The sequence below is a fragment of the Pterocles gutturalis genome, unplaced genomic scaffold (genome assembly GCF_000699245.1).
Source record: "Pterocles gutturalis isolate BGI_N339 unplaced genomic scaffold, ASM69924v1 scaffold41288, whole genome shotgun sequence".
NCBI lineage: Eukaryota > Metazoa > Chordata > Aves > Pterocliformes > Pteroclidae > Pterocles > Pterocles gutturalis.
The window spans coordinates 13861-26266 of record NW_010127140.1 but is presented as its reverse complement, the minus strand read 5'-3'; the positions used below and the strand labels follow the sequence as shown (position 1 = coordinate 26266).

Here is a 12406-nt window from a genome sequence, read left to right as displayed (position 1 = left end):
ATTTGGTTAAAAAGAGACACATCATCCACCTTAAACCACTAGCATTGTCTGTGAACAGAAGTAGTCAATTCTAGGCTCTGGGCAAAAGAAATTCTGGACTCGGAATTCCCTTTCAGATTTTTTTTCTCCCCACACACAAACTCACATTCCCAAAACACTGCTTACTGAAAGAATGGAAAGCTGCGAGTATATGAAATGTGTTTTCAGTGGGGCTTGCAAATAAATAAATACAAACCATGTCATAAATTCAAGCTTTTGGCCACAAGTTCAAGTCCATTTTGAATTAGCTCTTCTGCTAAAAGGGCTACTACTCCTCTCTGGTTACTTCTGTCCTCCCTGGAAGACCAGCCAAATATTGCATAGTCACTTGGGGAACAGAACGGAAGGAGGAATCCAAAATTTAAAAAAAAAAAAAAATCCAGATCCTTCTCCCACTCCTCCTCAAACTAGGAAACAGCTGTTGATATTCATTCATATTTATATTCCTGTTGAAAAAAAGAGACAATAACAATACAAAAATCTGCTTCTAGTCTGTATGCAAACCTACAGCAAGTGTTTTGAAGAATGTCTTGGTACAGGTACTGCAGTTCATGAAATAGGAACATCCCATATTCCTACCTGAGCAGAAAGTAGTTGTTTACACCAAAAACCAGCCTACAAAATATTTGAACACTGCATTTTGGAAATACTCTCAAACTCCTTATGAATTGACAACAGTATCAAATGTTTTACAAGATCCTTCATAAAAGAATGGAGATGGTAGTAATAAATTAAACATAAGAAAAAATTAATAAAAACCCCTTCAACATCGATAGCCAGCATGAACTTTTTCTTTTTTTTTTTTTTTTTTTTTTTTATAATCTGTTGTTAGCTTTCATGTTTTTAAAAGTTGAATTGTGATTTTAAGTGTCTGGAATAAGCAAAAATATTTTATTGGATAGGTAAAGCTAAAAGCAAGTTATGCTTGAAATATGGATCAGTTCTTTAAAGACAAGGGAAGAAAACTTCCCTCCTCTGGACATAAACACTAAGCATATAGTAACTTTACACAGGGCACTAGAGATAGTCAAGTCTTGCGGAGGAAGTCTGTATAAGCTATATAAGTGTGAACAACAGCTTAAGAAGGGAAACAAAAAAATAGAAAATAAAAGTAAAAAGTGACTATGTCCAGAGTGCATAGTTAATTCAAGGGAAGTTGTCCATGTAGTGAGGCTATATACAAACATAGAGTTATATATTACACGTCCCTTTAATAAGAGATACTAATCCTCAGCAGCATATGGGTAGCATTGACATTTTCAACAAATGATGACTGAGTATAAGGCAAAAAAGTTAACCTTTTTTCTTATCTTGAGTCAGTTGAGGGTTAGTATCCTTACACATATTCTTAATTTCATTCATTTATTACATATATTACAGCAATTAATCCACACACTATTAAAAATTAATAGCATCTTAAACTACAGAGAATCACCACCTTCTTGCTAAACCTGAGCCTAAAAGGTAACAATGAAAGACCCGAAGCAGGCAACCAAGAGTTCCTACTACTCTTTGTAAAACTGAATTGTAACATTTTTCTGTAGCCATATACAGGAATAGGTTAGAGTAGTATTTAAATAACTAGGCAAATTTACTATTAAAATTAGGTTATTATGCAAATGACTGTTAGGGAAGCACTGGTCAGCTTGACTGAGCAGCAGCAAAAAAATTAGATCTGATTTTTCAATAGAGTCAGACAAGCCCTAATGGGAATCTTACAGGTACTTTCCTAAAAGGAAAAACACAGCACTAATATACAGGTGTTGAGAAATCCCACCATATCCCTCCTTGCACATTTAAGAATCTAACCCTTAAGTTTACCCAATAGTCCAATTGTCCAAATGGAAGAAAAGACTCCAAGATTAAATGTTCAGGAAGATTAAAGTAATTAAAAAACAAAAAAAAACAAAAAAAAACCAAACCACTAAAAAAGCATTAAGAAAACAAAACTTTTGCTTTCATACATATTCAAGTAGTCCTAGTTTTAGTGACAGTTATTCTAATTGGAAAAAAAAGTCAAATTAGTCAACACATGACATGTCCTCAGAAGAGCCTTCAGTGAATATTCCATTTAGACAGAACAAATGCACAAATAATTCAAAATAGTGCATTAGACTTTTAACAACAATGAATCAACTAGGCCATAGACAACAATCTCAGAATTTTATGGAAAGGGGAGAGAATAGGTTTAAAAAAACCCAACATTTTTATTAAAAAAAAAAAATATAAATTGGGCAGCAATGCAGTTCCGCAAACTTGTGCTCACTGCTCTGAAATCTTGATACCATAGCTCGTGCATTTCATTAAGTGTGAACTCATAAGGCAACCATTGTAGATTGCAAAGAAAAAAAAGACTGTGTGCACTCAGGTGTCTGTTTCAATTCAGGCACCAAAACTAATTAATGAATCAAAGAAGAAATGCAATAAAAGGTTTTCTGTTTAAGGGGGACAGTTTTATGTTGCTCACAGTTGTAAAAAAACTGAACCCTTAAACCATACACAAATTTCATGAACAGCAAATGAATCAGTCTTTTGGGTAGATTCTGATGCTGGGAAAGGTTCTTGGTCAGTATAAGGCACATGACTGCAGAGTTTTAACCCTTTACGTTAAAACACGAGTTCATGCAATCACCTTATTACAACATCTCTTCACTCATTTACTCAGCCTGTTCAAATCTCACATACTCGTACATCTGTTTGCACCCCATGCAGAAGTCACTGAAATGTGGGAATGCAACACTGCTCAACTTGTGTGTTCGCCAGTTGTCCATTTAATTCCACTAGCTACTCATAGAGAAGTGTAAGTCTGCTTAATTTAGACTGAGTTTTTCCTCTTTGTAGTTCAATGACAGACAAAAGACAAGCAAGTCCAATTTTTTTTTTTTTTTTAATAAAGATAAAATTACAAAAAAGGTAAAATCAGCTCAGGAAAGGCAAATTACTTTAATAGATCAGTTTAGACATTTAACATAATAACTCACATCCATTTTTAAATACTATTACATAAAGCATGGTGAAGAAAGGAATTTCTGCCTCATAATTAGAAAACTCACAATGCAACTTGCCAAAAACCAGAACAAAGCCGTTTGAAAATAAATACAGTCCATGCCAAATAGTACAAAATGAAATCAGCAGTCTCTCTCAATACGAAAACTTTTCTTCTTTTAGGTATTCTCCAACTCTAGTATTATGTTCTGCAACTGATGAGAGGCTATCTTTTGTTCAAGGATTGCTGAGCTGTTCTGATTTTGCTCTGTACAAAGGCAAAAATAAACTGTTAAGTTGTTTCATTTTTTTGATTAACTGTTTTAGAAACGCAATTTTGAATTACTACTGTCATGAGTCCAATATTTAGTATTATGAGGAATTAAGAGTGATCTCTACAGAAATCTACAGAAATTAATACTTTACAATACTTTAAATTAATAAACACTCTTCAAAAAGGTGACATTCATTAGTAATTAACTAGGGTTTACCCTTTGGTGTCTGTCTTTTCACCACTGCTGTCCTTGGATTTATCTTCTTCCTTAACATCTGAAAAATAAAAGATGTAAAATATACTAAAATATGCAAGAAAAACCTTAAAAGACTTCAGAAGAAAAAAGCATGACCAAGTTATATTTTTTGTATATACTCCTAGACAGCGGGAACTAGCTTTCAAAAGAAGTCACTGGTTACATATGAACATACAGTATTAAAGGCATCCATCCAAAGGAGTGATCTGGGCACAATGCCAAGTGATTCAAAATACCTCAAGGCAAGTCTCTATTGACTGGTTGTAATGATGGTATGCAGTAATGAAACCTGGATTTCCCCTGAGCTCCATGTGGCAGTCTTGTAGCCCTAAAATGTAGCCTGTTCTTGGAAAAGTCAAGAGCCCTTGGAATTACGCTAACCCCAGAACACTATCCATCTTCTGTTTCAGAGAAAACTATTTGGCTCACCCCACAAAAGCAAACAGGAACAAGCTCTTTGTCTAATGTATTTAAAATAAGAACCCTTTTTATCTCTTTTCATTAAGCTATACAAATCCCTGGCTCCAAGATTTCAAGCTTGTGGGGAAGCAACAATAACCTTTGGCTGAAAATGCTATTCTAGTGTGAATAACTGTATCTTGAAACTGATTAATTTAAAATAGATGCTTTAAATATGATGGAAAAAATAAATAATCATCTCAACAGCTAATTAACTGTTAACAGAAAACACATCTTTCTCTTGGCAGAACTGATGTTTGCAGTTCTAAACTACAGGACGAAATCACACCAGAGTCTTACCTGCTTTTTTGTCCTCTGTCTCTTTTTTGTCTTCCTCTATCCTGGCTTTCTTTGCTCCTTTCTTATGATCTGCAACATTTCGTCGTCCACCTTCCCCTTCATCTTCAGAATCTGAAAATTCTTCATCACAGGCTATGCGCTTATCTGATGCTCGAACTAGGATTCAGAGTTAGGAAATTAATTGAGCATAAAGTCCAACTACAATATGCCTAATAAAAAAGAACAATCAAAGTAAGAATGAGTAATTACATACTATAATCATTTAATGATGATTAACTAAATTATGCATCAAAATACAATATTTCAAGATACTCTGGGACTATCACAATGACTGCTGAAAATAGTTTACAGAGATGCAGGGGGAGGGCAGGAGTATTTTAACATGTATCAAATGAATTTCAAATACTGGAAGCTGAATCACAGGAGAAAACATGGTTTCAACTGTTCAGAAAGTGGACAGTGCACCAATAAGAGGTTACGTAGCTGAAAAACAATTCATTGTCTGTACAAAGGCTAACAGTAATAAAGGCCAGTGTTACAAATATGGAAAACCTCTCTCAACAAAAAAGGCAAATAAAAGATTTTTTTTTTGGATAACACAGTATCTCACTTTACATCAATGGTGAACATTACTTTTTTTTGTGAATAGCAAAAGACAGAAGCTAAGTGATGTATTCCCTTAGTTACAATTAATCTGAGACTTCTGGAGTACCTATTTAAGATTTGAAATGCCACATTCTTTTATAAGATGCACAGATGCCACCTTAAGAACAGCAAAACTGTCAGACCAATGGCAAAATTTTTTACTCAGGAAACAAAACTGCCTATCTTCCAATACTGCACTACTAGGACTAAGATTCTGAACAATTAAATCTAAAAAGGCTCTACTTGGACATGCTATATTATGAAAAGATATTGTTTACTAGAAATGCGTTTGTCTGGATCTTCTCCATCCTCATCTCCACTATCTTCATGAACAGCATCTTCAGGAATGGCCTGCATCTGTACACCAGGTGCATGAGGTAACATGCGCAAGTTTTCAAATAAGCGTTGCCTGCAAGTAACAGACAAGGAAAGTTATTATTACACAGAATTAGCATTTCCTTGAATTTTGTATTTAAGTCTGAAAACTCTGCATTCAAAGTTAACCTGCTTCAGAGTAACTGCTTGGATTTTTCGTGTTTGTTGTTTGGTGGTGGGTTTCTTTTTTTTTTTTTAATAGGCACGCCAAGTTCAGAAAGCTTTCCATCCCTTACACATCATTAGTATCCACAGGGCACTTGAACATCATTTTCTCTGATCTTTTCAAACACTTATTTCAATCAACTTCAATCTTCAATTCCCCACAGGGTTAGCACAAGTACTACCCACTTGGGCTGAACCAAGTGACAGTATTACTCTGTTTATAATAAGAAAGAGTATCAAGTAGAATAATAAACTATCTTCTGGTTTCTAAGAAAGCCAGACACTAAGCATGAAGACTTCAGCACTGTGTGCCGCAATGACTTCAGGGTCAAAAGCAATCCACCTGGTTAAGATTCCTTATTGGCTGTTTCAGTGAGAACAGAGAGAAGTTCTCTCCTGTCTAAGCAACCCGATACAATGGACTCCACACTCCAAAGCACCATGTGCAGGAAGAGAAAGGACACCAGACTTCTCTTGGCACTTAAAACTCTCTCTCCAAAGTCCAAGTAGAGAGAAATGTGTGGCAAGCGTCAAGTATCAGCACTTATAACAATTATCTCAGTATCCTTCTGCCCAATTTGAAGACCTAAATGGCAACTGGTGCTTTTTTTTGAATGTTTATGGTCTCTGCCTCTGTTTAAATCCCATTACCTGTCAAACAGTTTTTCCTAATGCAGTGAGTCCCCTAAAGTTAGATCTTAGTGAAACCATACAACTAAGTGAACAAGGATTTTCTGAAATAGGTCATTGCTCTTCTTGTGGTTGCCAAGGATGTGAGATTGTATCTCCGTTGACAGAACACACACAATCTGAGCCCAGGGATGTGTTAAAGAGCAAGCAAGTTTTGCAGCCTACTTGCACCACAAAAGCTCAACAAAACACAATATATAGCAAGCAGCCTGGCAGATCACCAGCTAGAGCACTGTATTACGACAGAAAAATTTTATAGAATAAAATTAATGAAAAAGAGGTGGGATTTTTTTCCCTTGCACATTATTAAAAACTAAAGCTCTTTCATTTGATTGTGATTTATATATTTGTGCTATGATCAGAGACTATACACCAACCACTTCAAAAAATTAGTATTTTAACTGCTTTAGTACTAAACCCAGAGGACATACAAGCCACAGTAAACAAAGAGTACTTCAGGCTAACCAATTATCCCTTATCAGTTAAGTACAGAATTGATTGTATGTATGCATTACTCCATCCCTGAAGTAAAATACTGGTTTACAAACAAACCTTCAGAATGTGAGGAGGAATAAACTAAGTAGCAGAAGTGACACAGGCTAAAAACACATACCCGCTATAGCTTGGCAATGAGCACTTCTCAAACCTTGTGGATTTGTCAAACCACAGTCACTCAATTGCTGCACACATATCACTATCTTTCCATGGTTTTGGATGTCCAAGCTCACATGTGATTTTTTTGCTTTCACAGCTGACAGCTACAAAGAATGACAATCTCAGTTCATGCTTAGACACGGAGCTGAGAATTAGAAATCCTAATCATTACAGCATACCAGCTTCATTCCTGTCGGAATAAGGTTTCTACAAAATTACAATGGGAAGCCAAGCAAAACAGTCACGTCTTTAGTTGCTGGAAAAAGTAAAAAACTAAGCTGGGTCTTAAATTTTCATATTTATAGTCACAGGACTTCATAAGCATACATACTGTTGTGGTAACAGACAAGTTCCTCTTCTGACAGAAATGAAAAATATGCCAAATCTATTCATTATTTATTTTTAGTGTGTAACAGAGAAAGGCATACTGTTTTCAAAATGGCCTAACAGTTAAACCTCTGGAGAAATGTGATCCACATGACCTACTTGATAGATAAGGTAATCATTACTTACTTGATCTTCTCCATATATTCGGGTGTATTCTGATTAGTCATATTTGAAGGACTAATATGAAGCTTGAAGTCTGGTCCAAAATACTCAAAGTAGTCATTGTATGGCAACTCTATAAACCAAAACACAGAAGACAACTTTGTGACTCAAAAGTGGTTTTAAACATTTTAAATACAACAGTAGTTTTGACAGAATCTTAGAGAACTCTCAAACGTGAAGCACTCAGGTAAACAATCATACTTAAGTACTGCCTGAACGGTTCTGTGTTTTTCCTCTAAGTTATTCAATAGATGAACTTAAATTTGTTGCCAAAATACAAAGAGCAAGAGAAAATTCTACTGTAATCATGTTTGAACACACACTGTAACAATACAAGTAACAAATTTGATAAAATAATTAAAAATGCTACTTCTGCAGAAAGAGGAAGATCCACCGATGATTTCTTACAGCTGTTTTCAAAGTTAGTCCAGTTTGAAAGGTTTAAGTGAGCCTTTCAAAATATTCCTTCAGTAAAACATATAATACGTATTACTAGGCTGAAGATCACAGCTAGTTCAACATCCATTGTAAGTGCTGTACAGTGGTTCAGTGACATCCATGTCTGTCCATTCCCTCCTGCACCTTCCCCTGCTTTCTGTATTTTCACAGATAACAGTCCCCTGACTGTAACATCTAATCCTCAAAATGAAGTGGATGAAGACTTCATATCCAGGAAAATGGTACTATTTTGTATTGAATACGACTGTAACTTACCAGATAAAGTAACAGAAATCTAAAAAACCTACAACTCTTAAGAAATAAGACACAAGACACAAGTGCATTTCTTATTGAACCCTCTGTCTTGTTTCTTCATTTATGATTTTTACAGGATAAGCAATCTTGTTAGGTGGACAGAAAGGAGACAGGAAGATTAACTCGCTAACATTTAGAAATGCACTGTTCTTTCTCAGAACAGATTAAAAATGACAGGGACCCACAAAGCTGAGAGAAATATTAAAAAAAAAAATCAAAAAACTTCGTATTTATCCATTGAATGTGAACTGCTAATGGAAAAAAAAAAGTCCCAAGATAGGGAAATACTACGGTGTCTTCAAAGGGTTTGGCTGGCAAAGAATATATATTGACATGAAAGATGGAAAACATGCATCTTGAAAGGTACTGTCCAAATACTCTTTTCTCAGTGACAGCAGCGTTCCACTGAAGTCAGAAACAACATGAATCCAGCAAGAGACGTGAATAGCAAAAGGTTATCAGCAAAAGCTGCAGTCCAACATGAAAATTGCCATGACTGATGTGCAACAAACCAGTCCAAATACCAATTTTACACAAAAGGATTCCAAAAACACGTCCAGAAGTATATTTGGCTAGAAATAAAGGGAGTGCAGGTCTTTGGGGATGTTCCTTAGAGAAATGACTTCACCATTCAACTCTTCAAACAAAGTCTACTATTGCTTTTTTGATTTAATTTTTTTAAGATAGCTTGTATAGCCAAACTGAGTTAAATTAAAAAGTAGAAGTCAATATACTTTCACTGTTACTTTTAAGTCAAAGATACAATGAAGAAACAGTTATGTTTTACTATGTGAAGTGGACACTTGCATGCTCAATAAATTCTTCTGAATACCATGTCCATGGTGCCCAACTTACACAGGTGTATGCTCAGTCACAATCAAAACAGTATATATTCTATCATATTGATGACATCTGTATTAAAAATTGTTACTAGGTTCCATAAGTTTTACATGTTTTGAATATTCCAAAAATGGTTTCCAATCATTTAAAGCTTCTGTTAAGGCATAAAAAAAAAGCCTCAAATGCTTAAGTTTATTTAGTGCATAAGCTACTGAAAGTTTACTGTCTAAATCCTAAGAATAAATGTCTATATAGTTTATTCTAAACCAATGCATTACAGTTAGCTATGGAAATATTTGCTATCTGTTCACTTAAACCCTCCCACAATTATTTCTTAATAAAATATTAATTTGGATATTAATATTTACCATTAGGAATTTCACAATCTAAGGCAACAGCAGTTTCATATGTCCAGCATCGAGCAACATTACGGATAGTATATCCTCCTCCTCCTAACATCAGCAATGGCAAGTTAAAAGTCTTTACAACTTCCACACATTTAGCATGACCTGTCAGACACAAAAAGAGTTGATAATATATGCAAAATCTATTAAACAGAAAAACATACAATGAACTATTTAATCAGACCTATGCAGTCACACTTATCAAGTGAGAACTGAATTGATTCAAGTAAAACAGACCTGTGTCCTCCAAAAGCTAAGCACAACTTCACAAAATCTACAGACAAGAAACGTACAAAATGCATTGAACACCATCCACCCCAGTCTTCAGAGACTTTGCATGACAGTCTATTGCTGCTGTTCTGAAATACTCTTAGAATGTTTAGCATTTTGTCTTTTCATAACTAGTGTCAATACACAGTGACAACTCTAGGGACAATTTCTCAGTCAAATGCAAAGTGGGAGGAAGGGAAAACAGCAAATCAGTACTCGGTCCTTTCTACTTCTAAATTTGAACCTGTATTAGAGGTTGCTAAGTCTTGCTTACAGAGTGAACTGGTGCCAAGACAGTACACACTCCAGGGAGATACAGCATACTGAAAGGCATCTGTAGGAGGCAGCAGCTCTCTTGGTTTCCAAGATATGTAAGATGAAAAAAAATCTGAGCTGTATAGGCAACTGAAGTAGCTTTGCCACCTGGTGCAAATCAAGAAAAAAACCCTGAAACACTGCAGACCCGACAGATACTATATTGCATTTTGTTGCCTACAAAACTCTAATTGCCTCATTAAGAAAACATAAAAACAGGAAAACCCAGAAAATGACTGATTCAAACAGGCTGGATTCAAGGCTTAGCAAAAGTTCAATATACATTTAACATTTAATGAATTAATTAAATAAATAAATATTTATAGCAATGTTGTTTGCTAAATTAACATCTCATCCCAATTTTGAGTAGAAACGTAATATTGAAATAAATTATTTCTACGAAAGTTAATAAAAATGAATGCTAACATAAGGCTCAGTGTAACAAACACCACTATAAATTTAACAATGCAGTGACTATTCTCAATTCAGTAATACCTATTTTACACACAACAAGGTGTTTGACATTTAGTATCTGTAGTCCTACTAAGTGAACAACTACTTTTGTTATTTGCCCATCATAGTAAGTGTTGCAGTACAACGATCGTTGTCATCTTGTCATTCCAGAACATTGCGTTGAAGCTACAGAAAGCCTGTGCATAGAAGAAAATAAATCACTTGAATGGCTAGGAAGAACATGGAAAACCAAGCTTCTTAACTTTTTTAGATGGACAGAAAGAAAGAGGCAACTTCTGGATTTCTTTTGGCCATCCCTGTATAGCAAAGAAAGAGGGGATTAACCACAGTAATGAACAAAATCTTTGTGACTCCAGTCCTCATCATGCAAGTATCTTGAAAAACAGTATGAAGGATTGAGTTTTCTATTAAATAAAAAGTTACAGACTACAAACAGAAACACTTTTCTGGCTTACCTTTAACAGTAAGGTTAAAGCATCCCAGCCTGTCACCAGACAGTGAATCTGCTCCACACTGTAATACCACAGCACTGGGCTGGTACATCTCCATTACTTTGGATATAATCTATAATAGATATAAACCAGCAAGTCATTAATTTGCATTATGAAAATAAATCCAAAAAATGAAACTAATATCTTTTCAGAGAGCTTAAAAAAAAATACTCACTGGTTTGAATATCTGTCCATATGATTCATCATCTATACCATCCCTCATTGGAAAGTTGACAGCATAGTATTTGCCTTTTCCAGCACCAATGTCCTATAAGCAATAGTGACAAATGCTTTATTATAAATACAGAAGCACATAACGGTATCATGGAAAAAAAAATCTACACAAGTCTGCTGAGCTATTTTGTACCATTATTCATGTCCTCAAGGGGAAAAGAAAGGAAGTACCTTACTTGATTCCCGTTCTCCCATAAAGTCATTTTGGAGTGCAGGAATTGTAAATTTGCAGTAAGTACACTTGATTTTTTAATTCAAAGATTTAAGACAAAACGACAAACTATAACTGATCAGTTTGGCCCGGTAAAAATAGTTAAGCAAAAACAAGCAAGAAAACTCAGAAAAGCAAAGCGATATGCATTTTTCAGGTGCTGTCCAGAAAATTCGGATTTAGGAAGGTTTTTGAAACCGTAATCTCTGTGTCAAATGTAGGATGAAGGACTATCTGCTGCAAAAGGGAGACAAAAAAAAAAAAAAAATCAGAGAGGCCACTTATAGGTGCCTTTGAAAAAACTGAGACTTTAAAAAAAAAAAAAAAAAGAACTTGCAGATTATTCTCAGTTTCGTCAGGTGACAAGGCAGGAACCACAGTAGCCTGTTTTACCAGCTTTCCTGGACAACATATATATTAAAAGAAAAAACTCTTTGCAAAAAAATTGAGTGAAAGAAGCCTGAATCCATCCACTTCTGTTTTGACAATGAGCTTAAAACTTAAAAATCCCTGCTTGCCACACTTTCCCATTTCTTCCCTTTAGCTCATCATCAAGACAAACAGAAACTGATCCTGTTTACAGAACAGTTCTCGTCACTAATAAAGGTGTAGTGGCAAAGACAATAAGATTTAACCTGTTCAGTTGGGCTGTAAACCATTATCAAACAGCAACTCTGCAGAAAGAGCACACTTCAGGTCCAACATCCTTGAAAAACTACAAATCACCACTAGGACGACCCATCAATACAAATACTAAACTTCTCACCACTAGCTACCGAAATAGTCACGGACTTTCCTCTTCCTGAACAAAGCCTCCTTCGCAGTGAATGCAACAATAATATGTCACTTCCAGCAACTCTTTTATTGGGGTGGGGGGGGGCGAGGGGGACGACATGGACACAGTGATGCATGGCCAATGCACCAGAGGCACAATGTTAACAGTGCACTTTTGGTTTTTTTTCTTCCAGAAAATTATTAACATTTCATAGTATTGTAAGATTAGTGACGCTGAAGGCCCCTGCT

The 12406-nt window shown here is 35.3% G+C and overlaps 1 protein-coding gene across 1 annotated transcript in view; it reads right to left on the bottom strand.

Annotated features, from left to right (window-relative positions):
- Positions 1 to 2629: 2629 nt before the first annotated feature.
- Positions 2630 to 12406, bottom strand: part of HDAC2 (histone deacetylase 2) — a 16662-nt gene continuing 6885 nt past the window's right edge. The window contains exons 6-13 of the mRNA XM_010079190.1: positions 11114 to 11206; positions 10903 to 11011; positions 9353 to 9493; positions 7356 to 7464; positions 5237 to 5367; positions 4314 to 4469; positions 3516 to 3573; positions 2630 to 3292 (exon numbers count right to left, since the gene is read on the bottom strand). Of these exons, the coding sequence (XP_010077492.1) occupies positions 3262 to 3292; positions 3516 to 3573; positions 4314 to 4469; positions 5237 to 5367; positions 7356 to 7464; positions 9353 to 9493; positions 10903 to 11011; positions 11114 to 11206 (828 nt within the window). The 3' untranslated portion in view covers positions 2630 to 3261. The remainder of the gene's footprint in view (positions 3293 to 3515; positions 3574 to 4313; positions 4470 to 5236; positions 5368 to 7355; positions 7465 to 9352; positions 9494 to 10902; positions 11012 to 11113; positions 11207 to 12406) is intronic.